At 50.4% G+C, this 23,486-nt stretch overlaps 1 protein-coding gene across 2 annotated transcripts in view; it reads right to left on the reverse strand.

The window, feature by feature from the left end:
• Positions 1 to 1,903: 1,903 nt before the first annotated feature.
• Positions 1,904 to 23,486, reverse strand: part of MVB12B (multivesicular body subunit 12B) — a 176,186-nt gene continuing 154,603 nt past the window's right edge. For both annotated transcript variants that reach the window (XM_069540748.1, XM_060014144.1), the window contains exon 10: positions 1,904 to 2,383. In XM_069540748.1, coding sequence (XP_069396849.1) covers positions 2,297 to 2,383 — 87 coding nt within the window. In that variant the 3' untranslated portion in view covers positions 1,904 to 2,296. The remainder of the gene's footprint in view (positions 2,384 to 23,486) is intronic.

Genomic DNA, 23,486 nt, shown 5'->3' on the forward strand with positions numbered 1-23,486 from the left:
CCTAAAATCCACCACGGACGCGACTTCTTAACACTGTCACTGCTTCATTGTCTTAAGCTGCCGTCATGGCGACGTTCACAGTCGCTGTTAGACCCAGACCGAGTCTGGAACGTTGTGGAGGCCTCTCCAGCTCGCCTGGGTCCACAGAGGTTTGCCCTCTTCCCGGCGGCCCTGCAGCCCTGCCTTGCCTGCCTGTCCCAGAACTGCAGGGTGGCCCTGGGCTGGCGGGGGGCTGGCGGGGGCTGGCGGCTCCTCTCCCCAGACACACCCTCACTGCTCTCTTGCTCCCTGACAAGGGGTCCCACGTGGCTGTCTCTGAACCTCCTAGGGCCCATCGGAGCCGCCGAAGTGCTTGGTTCTCAGTCAAGGGAGAACGGCCGTGGGGTGTTACCTGTTGGAGATGATCCCACAGCTGGGGTGTGAGGAGAGATGCAAGGACAGAGCCCACGAGCCAACACAGCCGGACAGAGGTGAGCGGAGACGTCACCCCTCTGCCGGTTTTGGACCAGCCCCACCCGTCCAAACGGCAGCAGCAGACACAGGGTCTCCGGGCCCCACGGGGCTCCCCCAATTCCCCAGAAACAGCCCGCTCATTTCAGTGGGTACATTTGAGACCGGTTCATCGGCTCTGTCCTGGGTAAGCACCGATCCCAAAGGGTCCTCATGGGGACTTTCCATCCCGCGCCTCCCGGGCCCTGGCGGGTTCTACCAGCTAACTGCCTTTTCCTGCCACGTGGCCACGTGGGAAGGCCAGCCCCACGGGGTATGTCCTCAGGTCTCGGGGGCAGTGGGGAGAAATTTCTGATTTCTCTAGCGCCCAGAAATCAGGAGGTATCGAAATGAAGCCCAAGGGGCAGCCGTGGGGGAAGAGTGGAGGGGGAGGGGAGTGGTGGGGCTGATGCGGGTCTGTGAGGGATGTTCTGCCCCGGCCTCACTTCTCAGCCAGAGGCGGCAGCTCCTAACTGCCGGCCAGGTCCTGCTGCGCCCCAGCCAGCCCTGTGCCACCCTAGGAACTGCAGGGAGGAGGGGCTGTCCCTGGCTGGGCAGTGGTTCTCCTAGGCTGCCTTCCTATGCCAGCGACCAGACACATATCGAACCTCACGTCCAAAGCGCCAACCATCTGGTGACCCCCAAGATGTGAGATACCAAGTCCTGGGGAGTTAGGACAAATTCCAACGGCCAGACAAGGCAGCCACAGGGTGAGGACCGAGCCTCCAGGGAGGACAGCGGCCCCGTTCCCATGGCACCCATGGGACTGGCACCCAGTCCCAGCCGGCACTGTGGGGAATGCCAGCATGGCCGCTGGCCACTCGTGGCAGAGATGTCAGTTCTGGCCCCAGTTTGGTGACCTGGGTCAGACGGGCTTTTCAAAACAACTGTTCCTGTTAGCAGAGGCCACTAAGACACAGCCTGGCTCTGAGAAGCTGGGTGACCGCGTGTCCACGTCCCTGGGCATGGGCTCACAGAGCCTCTTTACCCACGGCCTGGTCACGGTCAGAGCACCGGGCCGGGCAGTTGGAGCTGTCGTTGGCACGTGGGCACTGCAGAGATGAGCCCTTTGTGGGGATGAGGGTGTGAGGTGAGTGAGCCCAGCGTCCTGGCAGCAAAGCTCACGTCCAGGCAAGCACCTGGCCACACGGCCGTCTCGCCGGGAAGGCAAGTCCTCTCTGGGCCGGTGGCTGGGGGATGGCTGTCCCCCGACCTCAGGGCATCCAGTGTGTGAATTGAGGGGCGAGTCTGAGGTTGTCCACTTGGGGACCCGCTGGCCGCCTCCTCCCACGTTTCCTTAGGGTCCCTGGGAAATTCTCGGGCACTTGATGCCGTTGGCATGAGCGATGTGTTCCGTGGGTCTGGGGCGATCCGTCAGCCCTGGAGGGCCCTGTGCGAAGCCGCCAGCCCCTCAGGGTCTTCTGGGAGGAAGCAATGGCTTAGTGGTGGTGACGGTCCGGAGAGCAGGGAGCCGGTGGCGTCACTGGGCGGCCAGAACAACTGTCCAGGGCCCTCGGGGTGACTCCCGTGGTGGGTAGGGTTGTTCGCAGGACAACTGGTCATCACACAGACATGGTAGGAGCCACTGGTCACTACAGCACACACAGATTAGTCGAGATTATGAACAGCATCCCCAGGGAAGTGGGGTGTCACGTCAGGCAAGCTGATGACCGAGGAGGTAACGGCTCAGCTGCCCAGAGTCTCCCAGAAGCGCCAAGCGGGGCAGTGTGGATGGGCGGCGGGAGGGACCGGGCGAGGGGGGCGCTCAGTAGTCTGGGCAATGCATCTTCTCCCCGCAGGTGGCCCCTCAGGACTGGGGGATCTGCTGGCACCGGGTGGGGCTGGGTGGGAGCCGGGCGGCGGCGCTCTGCTCCGTGCGGAAGCTGTACTCGTACTGCAGGGGGAGAGGGTAGAGCAGCACAGTCAGGGCTAGAGGACACCAGAGAAGGACCCCCCCCCCCCCCACGGCCTCGGACAGGCAGGCGCAGGCCCTGAGGACACGGTAAGGGCGGCCCTCTGCACGTGCACATGTACTGCAGGCGTGAGCTGTGCACGTGCACGGCGGGCGGGGGGTAGACGCCTTTGGTGCTGCAGGTGGCTGGCTAGTTAGTGACAGTTGGTGCCTTCTGGGCCCTGCCCGCCCCCTGAAAGGTGAGCTCTCGGCCCCAGCAGCGCCCAAGGCCGCGGTGCCTGCAGCGGACGCGCGCAGCTGCCCACGTGCGCCCTGCTGCCCCCCGGCGGATGGTCCCCACGCTCCTGCTGCTGGAGGATTCCCACGGACGGGAAGGGACAGAGCTGGGGCTCCATCCCAGACCTGACCTGGGCTAGCCGCAGCCACCAGGCTTGGGGGACCCCTGGACTTGCTGCTCTGCTCACTGCTTCCTGACCTGAAGACAAACACCGGCTGACATGGGACGCAGGGAAGGGGCACCACCCCACACCCTGAAGCGCACTCCGCACTGAGCTCCCAGCACTTGCTCGCACGTGATGGACCTGGGGCTCCGTGAGCCTGGGCCAGGGCGGGCGCCGGCGGAGTGTACCTCTGCCAGGCCCGCCCTGCTGCCCGCCCGAACCTGAGCTCAACCCTCCCGCCTGAGACCCAAGCCTGCCTACCTGACCCCGGCTCACTGAAATGACAGAAGGTAGCTTCCGAGTCTGGCGGAAATTTACAGAAGGGGTGGGGACACCTGTGGTTCACCTCGAAGGCCAGGCAGGATTTCAACATCCAAACGTTGGGCAGGGCATGCCAGGAAGAAGAGGGGGCACAGGTGAGGAGTGCCCGCTGGGCAGAAGGGCCAGGCCCGAGGCTGCGGGGCTGGGGAGCAGGGCCATGGGAATGGCCTGGACACCACGCAGGGCAGCCACATGGGTCCACGGGTCTTAGAAATGAGTTGCTTAGGTTAGGTCAGTGGTTGTTAAACATTTAAAATAATATTTTAAAACTTTTTAGCAGTAGAATTGCCATAAAACGGGCTTCCCTACGTAACGCAGTTGAGCTGCCTGGTTGAACTCAGCCACTACTTGAAGTTGTCGCCTCGGAGACCCCGGGGGGGGGCTGCCAGGAAGGTGACGTGCAACCATCCCAGCACGAGGGTGACCGCTGGGTGCCCACCCAGCAGGGTGCAGACCCCAGCCGCAGCTGTGGGCTCCAAATGCCCTCCCGACCCCCAAAGTGAGCTGCCTGCCGCAAGGAGGCATTTCTGAGGGCCATGCAGAGCAAGGAGCACAGCTACGGGCTGAGGGGCTTTAGGGATCGTTCTAGAAACGAGGGGAAGCAGAAGCTTCCGGACGGTTTTACTCTTCCCAAGGGGAAATGGTGGGGAGGCCGAGGCAGCCAGCAGACTACCACTGCAGCACTGCGTCCTCAGCCACCCTGCCCGTGGTCCCGGAGGCCGACCCAGGACCGACACAGATCCAGGCTGGCGCTGGGTGCGGGGGCGAGGCCTGGGCTGGCCCCGGCTGTCCCGTGTGAGCAGCAGAGGCGAGCAGCCCTGAGCAGCCACAGGGACCAGGTGACACTGGTGATAGGACTGTGGTCCCTACAAACAGAAGGGGCGGGGAGGGAAGGACTTGACGTGGCAGGGTGACCTCAGGCAGGTCTTTCCTCCTCTGAACCTCAGTGAACTCATCTCTAAAGAGGGGTCACATCAAGAAATAAATGTTGGCGATGATGTGGAGCAAAGGGAACCCTCGTACACTGTTGGTGGGAATGTAAATTGGTACAGTCGCTAAGGAGAACAGCATGGAGGTTCCTTAAAAAACTAAAATAGCACTGTCACATGACTCACTTCTGGGAATTCGCCTCAAGAAAAGGAAAACACTAATTCAAAAAGTTCTACGTATCCCCGTGTTCACAGCAGCATCATTTACAATAGTCAAGATATGGACCAACATAAGTGTCCATCAATGGATGATGAATGGATAAAGAAAATGTGGTACATATACAGTAGAATATTCCTCAGCGATAAAAAAGAAAGAATGAACTCTTCAATAAAACTGAAAGCTGGTTCTTTGAAAAAAGAAGCAAAATTGATAAACCTTTAGCCAGACTCATCAAGCAAAAAAGGGAGAGGGCCCAAATCAATAAAATCAGAAATGAAAAAAGAGAAGTTACAACTGACACAGAAATACAAAGGACCATAAGAGACTACTGCAAGCAACTATATGCCAATAAAATGGACAATCTGGAAAAAATGGACAAATTCTTAGAAAGGTACAATTTCTCAAGACTGATCCAGGAAGAAACAGAAAATATGAACAGACCAATTTACAAGTACTGAAATTTAATCTGTGATTAAAAAACTCCCAACAAACAAAAGTTCAGGACCAGATGGCTTCACAGGCGAATTCTATCAAACATTTAGAGAAGAGTTGACACCTGTCCTTCTCAAACTAAACTATTCCAAAAATATTGCAGAGCAAGGAAGACTTCCGAACTCATTCTATGATGCCACCATCATCCTGATATCAAAACCAGACAAAGAAAGATACCACAAAAAAAGAAAATTACAATATCACTGATGAACACAGACGCAAAAATCCTCAACAAAATACCAGCAAATTGAATCCAACAATACGTTGACTCACGTTGGATCATACACCATGATCAAGTGGGATTTATCCCAGGGATGCAAGGAGTTTTTCAACATCTGTAAGTCAATCAATGTGATACACCACATTAACAAATTGAAGGATAAAAACCATATGATTATCTCAATAGATGCAGGAAAAACTTTTGATAAAATTCAACATCGGTTTATGATAAAAATTCTCCAGGAAGTGGGCATAGAGATAACCTATCTCAACATAATAAAGGCCCTATACGACAAACCCACAGCTAACATCATACTCAATGGTGAAGAGCTGGAAGTGTTTCCTCTAAGATCAGGAACAAGACAAGGATGTCCGCCCTCATCACTTTTACTCAAGGATGTCACAGAGAAAGAAAACTACAGGCCAATATTGCTGATGAACATAGATGCAAAAATCCTCAACAAAATACTAGCAAACAGAATTCAACAGCACATTAAAAGGATCATACACCATGATCAAGTGGGGTTTATTCCAGGAATGCAAGGATTCTTCAATATACGCAAATCAATCAATGTGATACACCATATTAACAAACTGAAGGAGAAAAACCATATGATCATCTCGACAGGTGCAGAGAAAGCTTTTGACAAAATTCAACACCCATTTATGATAAAAACCCTGCAGAAAGTAGGCATAGAAGGAACTTCCCTCAACATAATAAAGGCCATATATGACAAACCCACAGCCAACATCGTCCTCAATGGTGAAAAACTGAAAGCATTTCCACTAAGATCAGGAACAAGACAAGGTTGCCCACTCTCACCATTCTTATTCAATAGTTTTGGAAGTTCTAGCCACAGCAATCAGAGAAGAAAAAGAAATAAAAGGAATCCAAATCGGAAAAGAAGAAGTAAAGCTGTCACTGTTTGCAGATGACATGATACTATACATAGAGAATCCTAAAGATGCTACCAGAAAAGTACTAGAGCTAATCAATGAATTTGGTAAAGTAGCAGGATACAAAATTAATGCACAGAAATCTCTGGCATTCTTATACACTAATGATGAAAAATCAAATCTGAAAGTGAAGTTAAGAAAATACTCCCATTTACCATTGAAACAAAAAGAATAAAATATTTAGGAATAAACCTACCTAAGGAGACAAAAGACCTGCATGCAGAAAATTATAAGACACTGATGAAAGAAATTAAAGATGATACAAACAGATGGAGAGATATACCATGTTCTTGGATTGGAAGAATCAACACTGTGAAAATGACTCTACTACCCAAAGCAATCTACAGATTCAATGCAATCCCTATCAAACTACCACTGGCATTTTTCACAGAACTAGAACAAAAAAATTCACAATTTGTATGGAAACACAAAAGATCCCAAATAGCCAAAGCAATCTTTTTTCTTTTGCGGTACACGGGCCTCTCACTGTTGTGGCCTCTCCCGTTGCGGAGCACAGGCTCCGGACGCACAGGCTCAGCAGCCATGGCTCACGGGCCTAGCCGCTCCGTGGCATGTGGGATCTTCCCTGACTGGGGCACAAACCTGTGTCCCCTGCATCGGCAGGCAGACCCCCAACCACTGTGCCACCAGGGAAGCCCCAAAGCAATCTTGAGAACGAAAAATGGAGCTGGAGGAATCAGGCTCCCTGACTTCAGACTATACTACAAAGCTACAGTAATCAAGAGAGTATGGTACTGGCACAAAAACAGAAATATAGATCAATGGAACAGGATAGAAAGCCCAGAGATAAACCCACGTACATATGGTCACCTTATCTTTGATAAAGGAGGCAAGAACATACAGTGGAGAAAAGACAGCCTCTTCAGTAAGTGGTGCTGGGAAAACTGGACAGGTACATGTAAAAGTATGAAACACTCCCTAACACCATACATAAAAATAAACTCAAAATGGATTAAAGACCTAAATTTAAGGCCAAACACTATCAAAATCTTAAGAGGAAAACGTAGGCAGAACACTCTATGACATAAATCACAGCAAGATCCTTTTTGACCCACCTCCTAGAGAAATGGAAATAAAAACAAAAATAAACAAATGGGACCTAATGAAACTTCAAAGCTTTTGCACAGCAAAGGAAACCATAAATAAAACCAAAAGACAACCCTCAGAATGGGAGAAAATATTTGCAAATGAAGCAACTGACAAAGGATTAATCTCCAAAATTTACAAGCTGCTCATGCAGCTCAATATCAAAAAAACAAACAACGCAATTCAAAAATGGGCAGAAGACCTAAATAGACATTTCTCCAAAGAAGATATACACATTACCAACAAACACATGAAAGGATGCTCAACATCATTAATCATTAGAGAAATGCAAATCAAAATTACAATGAGATATCATCTCACACCGGTCAGAATGGCCATTATCAAAAAAATCTAGAAACAATAAATGCTGGAGAGGGTGTGGAGAAAAGGGAACCCTCTTGCACTGCTGGTGGGAATGTAAATTGATACAGCCACTATGGAAAACATTCTGGAGGTTCCTTAAAAAACTACAAATAGAACTACCATACAACCCAGCAATCCCACTACTGGGCATATACCTTGAGAAAACCATAATTCAAAAAAGAGTCATGTACCAAAATGTTAATTGCAGCTCTATTTACAATAGCCAGGACATGGAAGCAACCTAAGTGTCCATCATCGGATGAATGGATAAAGAAGATGTGGCACATATATACAATGGAATATTACTTAGCCAAAAAAAGAAATGAAATTGAGTTATTTGTAGTGAAGTGGATGGGCCTAGAGTCTGTCATACAGAGTGAAGTAAGTCAGAAAGACAAAAACAAATACTGTATGCTAACACATATATATGGAATCTAAGGAAAAAAAAAAGGTCATGAAGAACCTAGGGGTAAGACGGGAATAAAGACACAGACCTACTAGAGAATGGACTTGAGGATATGGGGAGGGGGAAGGGTAAGCTGTGACAAAGAGAGTGGCAGGGACATATATGCACTACCAAACGTAAAATAGATAGCTAGTGGGAAGCAGCCGCATGGCACAGGGAGATCAGCTCGGTGCTTTGTGACCACCTAGAGGGGTGGGAGGGAGGGAGACTCAAGAGGGAAGAGATATGGGAACATATGTATATGTATAACTGATTCACTTTGTTATAAAGCAGAAACTAACACACCACTGTAAAGCAATTATACTCCAATAAAGATGTTAAAAAAAATTATCTAAGGAGGCAAAAGATCTGTACTCCAAAAACTATAAGACGCTGATGAAAGAAATTGAAGATGACACAAACAGATGGAAAGATACACTGTGTTCTTGGATTGGAAGAATCAATATTGTCAAAATAACTATACTATCCTAGGCAATCTACAGATTCAATGTAATCCCTATCAAATTACCAACGGCATTTTCACAGAACTAGAACAAGAAAAATCCTTAAAATTTGTATGCAAACACAAAAGACTCTGCATAGCCAAAGCAATCTTGAGAAAGGAAAGTGAAGCTGGAGGAATCAAGCTCCCTGACTTCAGATTATACTACAAAGTTACAGTAATTAAAACAGTATGGTACTGGCACAGAAAAGAATATATAGATCAATGGAACATGATAGAAAGCCCAGAAATAAACCCATGCAATTATGGTCAATCAATCTACAACAAAGGAGGCAAGAACATACAATAGAGAAAAGACAGTCTCTTCAATAAGTGGTGCTGGGAAAACTGGACAGTTACATGTAAAAGAATGAAATTAGAACATTCTCTAACATCATACACAAAAATAAACTCAAAGTGGATTAAAGACCTAACTGTAAAACCGGATACTGTAAAACTCTTATAGGAAAACATAGGCAGAACACTCTTTGACATAAATCGTAGCAATATCTTTTTGGATCTATCTCCTAGAGTAATGGAAATAAAAACAAAAATAAATAACTGGGACCTCATTAAACTTAAAAGCTTTTGCACAGCAAAGGAAACCATAAACAACCTATAGAATGGGAGAAAACACTTGCAAATGATGTGACTGACAAGGGATTAATCTCCAAAATATGCAAACAGCTCATACAGCTCAATATCAAAAAAGCCCAAACAACTCAATCAAAAAATGGGCAGAAGATCTAAATAGACATTTCTCCAAAGAAGACATAACAGATGGCCAAAAGGCACATGAAAAGATGCTCAACATTGCTAACATAGAAATGCGGATCTAAACTACAATGAGGTATCACCTCACACTGGTCAGAATGGCCATCATGAAAAAGTCTATGAATAATAAATGCTGGAGAGGGTGTGGAGAAAAAGGAACCCTCCTACAGTGTTGGTGGGAATGTAAACTGGTATAACCAGAGAACAGTACTGGAGAACAGTACGGAGCTTCCTTAAAAAACTAAGAATAGAGCTACCATATGATCCTGCAATCCCACTCCTGGGCATGTATCTGGAGAAAACCATAATTCGAAAAGATACATGCACCCCAATGTGCACTGTAGCACTGTAGCACTGTTTACAATAGCAAAGACATGGAAACAACTTAAACATCTATCAACAGACAAATGAATAAAGAAAATGTGGTATACACACACACACACACAGTAGAATACTACTCAGCCATAAAAAGGAGTGAAATAATGCCATTTGCAGCAACATGGATGGAGCTAGAGATTATCATACTAAGTAAATCCGACAGAGAAAGACAAATATCATATGATATCGCTTACATGTGGAATCTAAAAAAAAGATACAAATGAACTTATATACAAAACAGAAATAGACCCACAGACATATAGAAAACAGATTTATGGTTACTAAAGGAAAAGCAGGGTGGAGGGATAAACTAGGAGTTTGGGATTAACATATACACACTGCTATATATAATATAGATAATCGACAGGGACCTACTGTATAGCACAGCGAAATATACTCAATATTTTGTAATAACCTATAAAGGAAAAGAATCTGAAAAAGAATATACGTATGTACGTGTATATATACACACATACGTAACTGAGTCACTGTGCTGCACACCTGAAACACAACACTGTAAATCAACTATACTTCAATAAAAAACTTTTTTAAATAAAAAATAAAATAATGAAATCTTGCCTTTGTGACAACACGGATGGACCTTGAGGGCATTATGCTAAATGAAATAAGTCAGACAGAGAAAGACAAACACCATCTGATCTCACTTATATGCGGACTCTAACACACAGCAACAACAGCAACCACAAAACCAAGCTCACCGTGCAGAGAGCAGATGGGTGGTTGCCACAAGCAGCGGTGGGGTGGGGTGCGCGAAACGGGTGAAGGGAGTCAAAAGGCACTAACTTCTAGTCACGAAATAATTACGCCATGCGGGGGGGATGTACAGCCTGGTGACTACAGTTATTAATACTGTACTGCATCTTTGACAGTTGCTAAATCTTAAAAGTTCTCGTCAGAAGTCAAAAAATTGTTACTGTGTTTGATGAGGGATATTAACCACTTATTATGATGATCGCTTTGCAATATACACAAATACTGAAACATGTTGTACACCCGCAACTAATACAATGTTTGTTACATGTCAATTACACCTCGATTAAAAAGGTGGCTTGATGATCTCTACTCCCGGGGCCTACTGTGAAGGCAGGACGAGGTGCGGCAGGTTAAGGGCCCGCCTGCCCCAGCAGCAGGCAAGCACTCGCTGCACATCTGCTGGCTACGTGGGGGAGCCCATCAAAGTAGCCCCACTTTCCTGCTAATGACCATGGTCTGGGGACTCCAGCTCCCAGGAGGCTGGAGGAGTAGTGCAGCCCTGGACCAGGCCTTCAGGCAAAGTTTGGGACAATACCGCCACCTGGTGGCTGCTCAGGCGCATCACGCTCCATCAGCACCCATCACATTCCCTGCCCCCGTGCTGGGCGCTGGGGCCAGGTGAGAGCCTACAAGAGTGGCAGGGGATGGACATGGGCACACCGGAGCCTTTAACCCAAATGGGCAACACAGGACGAAAGCAGCTTGGGGGAGAGAGCATAAGAGCATTTCTGCCAATGGCCGAGGGTGGTCCCTGAGCAGCACCCAGGGGGTGCCACAAGCCCGGCTGGAGACATATGGAACCAGGAATAAAGGGATGGGAAGTGGAAGCACTTGGGGGGCAGGGTATCTGGAGTTACAGGCGTGGAGCTGTTTCGAGAAAAGCACCCAGGGTCGGAAGACAAGAAGATGGGCCTGTCACTTGGGGCCAAGAAGGCAGGAGGAAACCAGCCCTGACGATGGACCCAGGGGCCAGGGAGGAGGGCAGCAGTGCCTGAGCTGCACAGGCCGGGGGCACGGTAGTTAAAAACACATGGTGATCTTAGCAGGGGCAGTTCTGGGTGGGCAAAAGTTCAAGAGAGCAGTGCTGACGTGGACAGGCGAGTGTGGTCTCTCCTCAGGCGTGGGGAGAGGGTGGCACCCAGCTCTGAAGAGGCTGTTAACAGCAGGCTGATCCGCCTTTAACACACGCAGGTCCTGACTCAGTAGGTCTGGGGTGGGGCCTGAGATTCTGCATCGTCAACCAGCTCCCAGGTGACCTGATGCTGTGGGTCAGTTCTGTAGCCCAATCAGTGAGATGTAGGAGCGGATGTGGATGGGAGTGAGCAGAGAGGAGACCAGAGGCATCAGGGCTGAGGGGCTGCTGAAGAGGGGCTGGGGGAGAGGGTGGGGAGGGCCTCACTTTGGCTGCTTTGAGGCCTTGCCTGGGAGACGCCCACCTGGGGCCGCCCGCAGCAGAGGTGAGGGAGCGAGCCCAGCGCCAGGCGCCCTGCAGGGGCACCGTCACGTGCTGGGGAGACAGCTGTGGGCTGTGCCACCTCTGCTCTTCCAGAGTGTCCGGCTCCCAGGGTGGCGGGGACGCCCAGGGCAGCGAGGCCGCCTTGGTTAGTTGGGGGCTGGTCACAGAGAGCGCGTGGAGGGAGACGGAAGCCCGCGCTCCCAGACGTCCAGAGCCGGCCCGGAAGCGGGCTGCAGACCCGGACGCTGCCCTGCCGGTGTGGGCCTCGCAAGTGCGCTCCCGATGGCAGGGTGGGGGGCGGTACGAGGGGCGCAGGTGGACAGGCCAGGGTGGAAGGGCCCTGGTGGGGGGTCGGAGGCCAGTCTTTGTGGCCAGGGGTAGGGACACGGTCACTGCGGGAGGGGGGTATAGAAGGGTCTTCAAGGACAAACTGCTAAACTCCTGTTTCTCTCACCCTCGGGGGCGGGGGGAGAATCAGGAGTACACACGCCGCCTCCTCCTGACTCACGGCCCAAGTTCGCCGCCGCCCCAGGAGGGGGCCAGGGACCCGCCGCACAGATTGCTGTCCGCCCACCCCTGCCCTTGAGATTCTTCCCTTTGTAGGTTATCTTGGCTGGAGAAAAGCACCTCTTGTTTTCTCTAACTCCCCAAATGAAATTTCAACATATGTCCCCCGTCATAATCCCCCTTAGGCCGTGGATAACCCTTCCCACAGACGCTGTCCTCTGCCTGGGATTGCTGGCCCCAAAGTGTTTGCCCAAGAGACTAGGGCCGCTTCTGGAAGCCCTTTCACTCCCTTGGGCAAACACTGAGTACCTTTGAAGGTGGATTTGGGCCCGGATCTGTTGACTCAGGACATTAGCCTCCTGCATGAGGAAAACCTGCACTCGCGTACAAACAGCAAATCCTTTTTGAATTAAAAAAATTTTCAATTAAAAAGCATTTTGGTTCGTAGAGCTGAGCCCAGCCGAGCAGCGCCCGGCCCTGGCCACAGTGCCCTCTGGTGGGCATGGGCCATTATCACAGCAGCAGGAAGTCCAGGAAAGAGACGTCGCTGTCAGGGGCTCTGTGGGGCTTCCCTGGGCCGGGGATGGTGGGCCCCTGGCAGAAGACCCTGCTGCCAACTTATCAGACCTCTCGAGACACAGCACGCGATTCCCAGATTCCAAGAGCCTTTTGTCACGGTGAGGCCAGCATCCTGGCGGTGGGAGATGCTGACCTTGGTTTCCAGCTGCACTGGGGAGGCCAAGTCACTCTAGCCCCAGCCTCATGGCAGAAGGAGGCTGATCAAACCCCCCACCCACTCTTGAGAGTGAAAAAGCAGTCCTCCATGTGCATCAGAATCAAGGGTCTGAACCAAAGCCAGTGCTGCCTGGACCCTGCCTGGGGTCAGGGTGGGGTTGAGGGCAGGGCAGGCATCGGCATTTCTTAAAAGCATCCAAGGGGCTTTAATGGTTAAGCAGGTAGAGAACCACGACCTGAAACCTTTTGCTAAATAAAATAGAGGGAAAAGAAGTAAAGGCAAGCACACACCCTCCCACCCTTCCCTCCCTGGGTCTTGTTAACTATCAAATCAACGAGAGGGCTCCAGACAAGGACCAGCAGTAAGGGATTGTTTTTAGAACCTGAATTTTGAGATGTGGAAGCTGAGGCTCAGGGAAAGATCAAACTTCCCAAGGTCCCCGAGGGCTGGATGAGGCCAGGGGCGGGGACAGGCACACTGCTGGTGGGGCAACCAGCCTCAGGACCGGTGTCTACACGCACCTCTCAATACGGGTGGAATTCCGAAATGGGGGACAGGTGGGGTCACAGAAGGGCCTGGAAGGATGTGGCAAGAGTGGGTCTGAAGGAGCCCAGGCTGGGCCTCAGGGCCCTGGCCAGGTGACGACAGGTAGGGGGAAGTAAAGGAACAAGACACCAGCCAACTTGAAGTCTGGCTCAGGGCTGGAGTGACAGTCACGGCGGGTCCCCAGGGCAGATGGGCGGTGGGTGAGGTTCTGAGCAGTGGCCCCGGCCGTCCCCACAGCCTGCCTTTCCCAAGCCTGTCCTGGCCCCATGGGCCAGGCCATGACACCTGCTGTGTCACCCTGGGTTCAGCCCCTCTGGGAATTTCAGCTCCGGGAAGCTTCCTCTCCTCACACGAGGACTCTGTGTCCCCCCATCTGTTTCTGGAAGCCTCGCTGCTGGATCTCGGGTACCCCTGGAGAGGAAAGGGCCAGGTGCCATTGTGAGGAGTGGGCCCTAAGGGGCCTCACGTGCCACGGCGCAGGCCTCCTCCGTGTGCTGGGAGGGCTGACAAGCCTGTAGGAGGGCTCTGTCCCGAGAAGGGCTGTCACGTGCAGACTGGGGCCTGGGGGATGAAGGGAAGCCAGGACTGCCCCCCAGACCTTGCGGGGGGGGGGTCCTGAAATACCCCCAAGCTGGGGAGATGCCTTGTTCATCCCCTCACTTGCTGAGAGCCCACAGCTGGGCCTGGAGGTCAGGGCTCCTGGACTACAGCCCATGAGCCCTGTGGTCACTAATAAGGGAACAGGAGGGGTAGGAGCTGCCGTGTCCCAAGCCAGGGTCGGGGACAGAATCCTCACGCCCAGTGAAGCTGGTACTGCTGTCCTTCCCACGTGAGCACAGCGGGGCTCAGAGAGGGGAGAAGCCTGACCGAGGCCACCGGGGTCGGGAAGCAGGAGGGTCCCACAACAAGCCCACAGCGGGGTCGGTGCGACCCTCGCGGGAAGCCTCTTCTGTGTTTCCCTTCTGGCTTTCCTGCTGGGCTGCTCAGCTCTGACCCGAGAGCAGCAACCCCAGAGTCAGAGACCCTGAGCCCCACCCAGCCCCCCTGCTCAGCCTCACCCTAAATGAGGGGCTGAACAAGGACCCCTCGCGACCCACCTGCTGCAGGAGCAGGCACCACGTCTGTATGGGCACGGGGCACAGCTGCCGGATGAATGCATGGACCACGTGCCGATTCAGGCCGTACCTCTTTTGACTCCGGGGCACCCAGGTCATTCTCATCAACGCTCATCAGCACCCCGTCCCCCTTTCCTGCTCTAAGCCGGGGACTCCCGGGGGGGGGGATGGTGACACCCACCAGCACCCTACACAGCCTGCTGCCCTGGGCTCAGTGCCGCGAGAGCCCCCCCACTCTCAGGGCACCCTCAGCTCAGGAGCACCTCCACCTAGGAACCGACAGAGCATCAAAGAGCGGTGAAGTGACTCCTACGTCCCCACCTGGGCGGAGCCCCAGCCCCTGCTCTGGGAGTGAGGCGTCAAAGGTTTCTGCACAGACCTTTCCCCACACATGGCTTCTCAGATCTCCCCTCCCTCTTCCTGTCAAACACCATACCTCTGTGCCTTTTCGAATGCTACTCCCTCTGGGACGTTCGTCCTCCTCCAGGGAGGATTAATCACTAGCTTCCAGGGCCCCACATCACTTTCCATCTCCTCCTTAAGTGCAGGGTCAGGATGGGGCCTCAGACATTTCTGTAGCTTCAGAGGCTGGTAGAGGCTGTGGCCCAGAATAGATGAATGAATGAATGAATGAATGAATGAATGAATGATGGATGGATGGATGGTACAGGCTGTGGGGAGGGGGGAGGTGAATGGGTGGATGAATGAGTGGATGGAGACACAGGTGGGTGGATGGACGGGTGGATGGATAGGTGAGTGAAGGGACAGATCAGGCTCTGGGGACAGCTCAATGCAAAGGAGAGAAGACAGCTAGCCTAGGGACTCAGTTCTCAGGTAGGGGGCAGGTCATTCTGGTCTTCAGTCTTTGGAAGCAGCAGTGCGGGCTGTGGGTCCTCTGAATTCCCACAGCCTCTGAGCGTGATGGTGTGATGGCCCCTAATCTGTGGTGTTTAACTCATGGAGGCAAAGTGCCGACCCCAGGGCTTGTCCCCATCACGCCTGTGAATCGTGAAATTATGAGTCGACATGTGATCTGTGTTTGTATCTCCATGCACAGACATGGGCAAGCTGGAGGTTCACACACTAGTGGCCTGTGTGGTGTTTAAAATAGTTATAAACATTGAAAGTTGAAGAGACTTTGCATAAAATGCCAGCATTTTCCAGATTTTATAAAACAAATAGGGGGCTATGGCGATTTTGGACCTTCATTCTTGCACCCCAACCCTCAGCCTCACACAGGTGAATGAAGGCTGCTTCCTTTAGAGAGAGGCGTGCTTTCCAGTTTGCCGCAGTCCCCACCATTCCCTACGAACTGCCCAACCAGAGTGTCAACTGCCATTTTATCCCTGTGAGTGCATTTTGTGTGGGCACATGGGGACAAAGTAAGCAAGAAAGTGAAATATTTCTGCACCCATGACTCTTAAAAGTAGAAAGATGAAAGACAGAGAAGGCCATGCATTTTAAGGAAAATGGGGGAAAGCACATTCTGTGGTGGCACTAGGACTGCTGCGTGATTAATAACAAGCTGACTTCTCCTGGCCCCTCCCAGGCTGCAAGGCTGGGGGCCCAGGGGGTACCTGCGGGTCCAGTCATTGGTGTCGGCAGGGGGCTCTGGGCAGGGCTGGGGGCTGACGGACGCCTTTGTGGCTGAATAAACGCCGGTTCTGTTGGCAAAGAGCCATGGGGGCTCACCCCTCAGTGAGTCAGCGTGTCAGAATTCAGCTGAATGTCACCTAAAAATGGATATTTGTATTTTCCCCCTCCTAGGTTATTTGTGGAAAATATTTAAAACAATGCCGCTTTCTGGCACTGATTTCTGAGTGGAAAAGGAGAAGCCATGGATGACTCTGGGAACGTGCCCTACCCATTCTTTATCTTTATGGTAATTTTTTTACCTACATGCTGGGCAACCTTCTAAGAGTTCAACTGGCGGGGGGGGGGGGGGGGGCGGTATTACTTTCAAACTTGGGGGATGAGAGTTGCCAAAAGGACAGAAAATGACAGAAAAATCCTTTTATGATAGACGTCAAAAGACGGAATATTCATCTTGACCTCAGTTCTGCATGACCCAGGTATACAACTCATGACAGTATCCAGGGCAGGTAATTCTGTCCACCAAACATCGCTCCCTCATTTATATGATGAACGCCCTGGGCCGCTGCAGGAAGCGACCTGGTGACCTGGGTGGCGGCTGCTGCTTGGCGACACCACTGCCGACAGAACCAAAGAGGGTGGGGGGGGAGGGGGAACGCAGACTCTCAGAATTAGGAACTCTATTACTATAATCTACCGTATTAATATTCCTGCAGAGAAAAAATATGATCATCTCAATGGATGATTAGAAGACATTTATCAAAAGCTACCATCTAGGGCTTCCCTGGTGGCGCAGTGGTTGAGAATCAATGCAGGGGACACGGGTTCGAGCCCTGGTCTGGGAGGATCCCACATGCCGCGGAGCAACTAGGCCCATGAGCCACACCTACTGAGCCTGCGCGTCTGGACCTTGTGCTCCGCAACAAGAGAGGCCATGACAGTGAGAGGCCCGCGTACCGTGATGAAGAGTGGTCCCCGCTCGCCGCAACTAGAGAAAGCCCTCACACAGAAACGAAGACCCAACACAGCCAAAAATAAATAAAGAAAGAAAAGGTATTATGAAAATAATTAAAAAAAAAAGCTACCATCTAATCCTGATAAAAACATTTAGGAAAACAGAAATAGATGGCTAATTCTTTAACATGATAATAAAAAAAAAGATATGTCTATATGCAGCAAGCCAAAATGCAGCATTATGGGTTAGTATAGAACTAGAAACTTCCGTCCAGACAAGGCGGCCCAGTGACCTCACCGAGCTGGCCGCGGTGCCAGGTGAGGCACAGGAAGAGGGACAGGAGGAGGCAGTGTTGGTATTTGCAGACGACATAAACTCCGGCCTGCGAAACTGAAGAAAAGCAACTGAAAAACCGTCAGAAACAATAGAAGTCAGTGGGAGAGCCAGCCCACAAAATGATGCAAAAGTCAACAGCTCTTTGATACATAAATGACAGAAAATATAATGGAAGAAAAGATCCTGTTCATGAGAGCCACGAAAACATCAAACACCTAGGAATAACCTACAAAGAAGGGTGCAGGCTCTCCACAAAGAACGCCCTTCCACTCTGCTGAGCGACAGAAACAAAGACCCGGGTGCAGGCTTTTCACCAATCGTTCCTCTATTAATCTATATGCTCAGTGCAGTCACAATAAACATCTAGAATGGAGAGTTTCTCCCCCTGAAAAGATTCTCAAGTTCAGCTGGAAGAATAATCATGTGAATATAATTAGAAAAATTGAGGTGGGGCAGACAGGAGAACTAACCTTATATTAAAGTTGATTATAAAGCTATCAGATTCAAAGCAGTGTGGCAATCATAAAAAGAACAGAGATGAACAGAGTCAAGAAAAATGTCCATTGATCCACTTACAGATGGAACTGTCCGGTAAGAGTAATACTGAAAACTCACTGAAGAAAGTAAACACTGTTGTGAAAACTGGCTAACACTTTAGGATAAGATAAAGCTGGATCTAGATCTTACTTTCTAATAAACTTCAGATGGATTCAGTAGTTGAAAAGTATTTAATATTTTATATATGTTAAATACTTGTGTTTTATATATATTAAAACACAAAGGGTATGAAAAAATATGGGCGAATATTTTTATAATCTTCTAAGTAGGACATGAAATCAAAAATAAAACCTCAAAACAAAGACAAAATTGCCCATGAAAAAATTAAAAACCATTGTATAGCAGAACACATCTTTAACAAGGTGAAAAGCCACTGGTTGAATGTGTGTGTGTGTTTGAACACAGGACAGAAAGGAGGTTGTTGCAAAGAACATAAAGAACTCAAAAATGAACGAAAGAAGCTAAATAAGCCAATAGAAAAAACTGGGCAAAGGGCACAAACAGAAGAGATTCACAAAAGAAATACAAACGGCCAATAAACATATGAAAAGATGTTCACCTTTAAATACCAGTGATGCTTAGCTATAGTGAGGACGTGGGAAACAGGTACCCGCTCACACACCACAGATGGGGGAGGGGAAGTTTAAATGGGCACACTCTTTTTGGAAGGCAAAATGGTAATACCATGCATTCTTCTAAGAAACACCCAGGGAGCAAAGACACACGTACAAGGAAATATATTGCACCGGTGTAATAGCAAATAATTGGAAACAACTCAAAAGTAAATCAATAGTGGATTGCTTAAATAAATTATGACAGTCATAAAAGGGAACCATATGTAGTCATTAAAAAGAATGAGGTAGGTTTGTGTGAAATGACATGGAAGGTTGTGCAAGATACACCGGTCTGTGCGAAAGCAAGATACAGAATATTATGTCCAGTGTTGAACTCCTGTGATCTTTGTTTGACACGTGTGTGTGTATGTGTGTCTCTCCCAGGAGTGGACCACGGGGGACTCTCACCTTTGAAATGTTTCTGTAATGTGTGCATTTTAATAAACACGCACAACCTTGGCACTTGGAAAGAAAACACTAAATATTAAAAAATCGATTCTGAACAGCAGGGTAGCTGCTTAAGATGACAAACTGCCCATGATGTCTGCCACAATTTATGGGGAGAGAACTGATCTCGTCTGTGGCATCAAACAGTGGTTCCCAAGCTGTGGTCAGACTCCTGAAGAGTCCAAGAAGTGGAGGTCCCCAGGCTACTTCCCACATTTCAAAAGAAGCCTAACACTTCTTTTATGCGTTTGGAATGGCTGTCCATTAAACTAATTCATTAGGTGCCTTTGTTTTTGGCTGAAATTATCTCAACTCAGTGTGACAGCTCTGTAAAAATTTGGTGGCAGCTCTATGTCTTTGAACAATATAAAAAAGGGGAGCGGAACAATATATAAGAAGGGTTAACTTCTATTTAATTAACTTTTATTTAATAAATGAAGTAGGCAAATTTCTTTCCCAAAACATATCAGCTTCCTGACTGAAAAAGAAAGAAGAAAAGATTCTGGGTGTTGAAAAATACTAAGTCTCACAGGTAGAAAACACCTTATTTCCTGCTGCAGTTTAAGACCTGACCACTAGATGGTGCAAAGAGATCACACATTTTGCAACATCTCCCTCTACAAAATTCTTAACGTTAATAAGTACAATGAAAGCTTTCCAAAAGTAGAAAGAATGAACAATTGTGCTGGGATATGAACATTTTGCTTTTATAAAATTGGACTCTGCCATTTCATTACTGATACAAAAATCTTCTGCCTCATTTTCTTCCTGCATATGCAGATCCCAAATCCAGTCTAATCTCATATATTGCAAGGGCTTGCAGAAGTCCATGCAAAGTGGATGTACAGAAGTTGGATTCAAAAATTCTTTTTACTTCGCGATACCAAATGTGTTTCCATTAATTTCACCTCAATGCCGTGACGTAAATGCTAGTGGAATCTGCCCCAAGCTAAATAAGCAATAAGCCCTATTTTTCAATACACAAACACATAAAGATGTCAGCTCAAACTGTTTACTAATTAACACTTAAAAAGACACAAATTAGATATGCGTGGCTAAGAGCAATTATAATCAAGACGAATTTCTCCAGTCATTTGGGAACTGAAAAAAATGCCTAATTGCTGGAACCAATGTTTTAAAAACTGAAATCACGCCAGTTAGCAAATATGTTCATTTAAAGAACATTCCACGTGACTACACTCTTGAGGATTGACTACAAACATAAGAACAAGGAAAATATTTAGGTATAAAATTAAAATTTTAAGCTCCTTTAGATTTATAATTTCTTCATTAAATATGTCTGCAAACAGCAGCCCATAAAAACCTGTAGCAATTAAGTGGTTAAATGAACTGCCTCCCTTGTCAGTTTTAAAGGAGTGATTAATATCAGATCCTCCCTTTACTAATTAGACTCTCCCTTGTCTTTCAGCCTTAAAGCCTAGTGAAAATGGAGGCTGTTTGCTCCACCAGGAAGTGTGGTGGGCTAATGGCGCTCCCTTGCCACGGTTTTGAGTGTGGTGCCCACCGAAGGGAGGGTGAGCACTGTGGTTTTCCATGGAGGGTCGGCAGCAGGTGGGGAAAGGGCTTTGTGTGCGGGTCTGGAAGGCACTCTGGATGCCGCTTCAATCACAGAATTGTCGGCTCCTATTTTTAGAGGCTTGCAGTGTTATGCACAAGGCATGGAATCTACAGTCCAGGCCACCTCTCCTGGCCACCACTCGTGAGACAAGGGACAGGGCAGTCTGTGCGGGAGGCGAGGCTGGGGATGGACGGGCCACGGGGGACGGTGGGGTAGTGGGCGGGGAGGGAGGATACACAGGCTGCAGGAAAGGTAACCGAGACACAGGAATTATTTTAGAAGCTGCTGCCCAAACTGAGAAGCTGGGGAGCTCTCACCCTGGCTGCGATGGGGCGTCCATCAGATGGAGAAACAGGGTGACTGCTTACAAGGGAAATAAAGAGCGGCTGAGACAGAGAAAATTTATATGCCCATCTTCTCACTCCCGGAGAAGATGCTTCATCACGGGGTCGGCTGCGAAATTACACTTTTCCCGACTCTTGAACAGAGAGAACCTTTTGTTTGGGCAACAGGGAGGACAATAAGGGCTTCACTGGGACACAGCCCTCCGGGGTCACGGCCACCCTCCTGCAGAGCCAGACGGCTGCTCCCCAGGGCAAGGGGGCCAGGTCAGGGCCAGAAAGCACTCCCCCCCCACCGCCGCCTTTGCTGCCGACAGCTGCCACTGGCTGCTCCCTGGTCGCCTCCCAGGGCAGAGGGGAGGTAAGCAAACACACACTCTCCTGCCTCGGGGTAATGTACACGGCAAAGCCCCTACTCTGAGCCTCGGAAGGTCACAGACGGCAGGAGATGTGGCTGCTAAAGGGCGGGGTCGGGCCGCAAGGAGGCTGGGCTCAGCGCTGGGGACCAGGAGAGGGACAGCTTCACAGCGGGAATTGGTTTACAACCTTGGCTTTTCCGCTTCAACAGCCCATGCCACCTGAGCGTGTCTGAAGAATTTTTTCCCCCATATCTGCCGGATGGCATGGGCACTGATTTTTATCATGACCTTCCTTGGGGGCCTTTCATGAAACGTAACCAGGTGCTGCGTACACCACGACTGCCGGGGCCTCCCGTCAGTGCCACAGCAGCAGCCTTGGGACCAGCACTCCGGCCAGGGTGGGCTCCCTGGGCCTGCACGCCAACCTGAGGAGGGGGAGGCCAGGGGACTTGCCCCAGGGTCCAGCCTAGGTGGCAGATTTGGCATGCTACCCTGGGGGGCTCGACTCGAAAACCGTGTCCCTCCACTATGCTGTGTTGCCTCCATTGTCTACACTGTCCACAAACGTCCCTGCAGACACCCGGTATCTACACACCCAAGCGGCGGGCGGCTCCGGCCCACACGGCCAGCGAGCCTCGTCCCACCTTCCTGCTGGAGAGCTGAGTGGCACGCTCTTGCTTAAGCTCGTCAGATTCTCGTGTTGGCGGGCTGGAGGCACACTGTCACCCACTGCGGGGAGGCGACACCTCATCTCTTTGCATCTGTTACTCAGTTCACGGCGGGTCCGCGCTCTGGTGATGAGGGCCGCTGGGGACAGCACTCCTGGGCTGGCTGTCGGTGATCCCTCGGGTCCCTAATCGCCAAGCTCAAGGCTGATGGGGTGATGGGGCTTGTTCAGGGGGTGACCTGTCCCCGAGGCTAAATGGTGGTGACAGGGCGCACGCAGGCTGAAATTCAGAAGCATCCCCCAGGCAGGGCAGGGGGAGTAACGTTCAAGTTGGCAGGAGAGCGGGCCCGCGCCAGTCCTGGACGGGAGGCAGCATGATGCCTTTGGGGCGAGCACTCCTACTTCCTCTATAGCTGCGGTCACCCAAGCCCAGGTTTCTGCTGTGAGCTGGGGTGACACCACGTCTCCCAGGGGGCACGGACGGATAAGGGAGGGGAGCGCCTGCCCCAGACAAAGCAGCCCCCACTGACGCTGGGCTCTCCCTGCTGCTTGGGAATCCCAGGCGAGATCCAAGGGGGTGTCTGGGATGGGCAACGGGACAGCGCAGGTCACGGTCAGCCCTGAAGTCTCCCGCCTTCTTGGGGGAGGGCGCTTGGCTTGATAGTGTAAATGTGGGGAAAGCAAACCCCCAGTGGAGCACCCCTGCCCCAAGACCCCTCCCCAGGCACACCCCCCCGCCCCCACCAGGGCAGCCAGACTGGGAATGGAAAGGGGCAAAATCATCCTGACTAGGGGGACCCCCAGCTACTCAGGGCCAACCCACAGAGCCCGAGTGTGAGGCCAGGGGGCTGTGGGCAAAGCTTCTGCTCGGCCTCCAACCCTCGGAGCTATGCTGAGTTCAGCGGCTAAAAGGGGAAAGTTCCAGTTTATTTACAGAGAAAATCCTCTGACCTTGTTGCAGAAGGAGGAGCCCGTTCACCAAAGTGTGTAGATGTCAATATACTAATCACCATTAAATGCACGTGCATGGCTGGTGGAAATAACTTTTGAATCCTCAGAGTAAATAAAAATCCCCACAGCACCCTCGACTTCAGTGGTATCTGTGATAGTTTTACGCCCTATTTAGTGTTTCTAACCTCTCCCCGTTTCCCTATATTTTCTTTAACTCTAATTTCTTTCAACAGAGAACACAGACGTGTGTTTTTAACTCATCACTGAAAACAAGGAAGCAAGCCCAAGCTTGGTCAACGGGGCTGTCTCTCCTCCGCCACCAGCAAGAGGGCAGCTGGCCGGGCTGCAACAGGACAGACTTACACCGACTCTCCCCGCTTCCTGTGGACCGGGGGAACAGTAGT

Source organism: Delphinus delphis, chromosome 6 (genome assembly GCF_949987515.2).
Source record: "Delphinus delphis chromosome 6, mDelDel1.2, whole genome shotgun sequence".
NCBI lineage: Eukaryota > Metazoa > Chordata > Mammalia > Artiodactyla > Delphinidae > Delphinus > Delphinus delphis.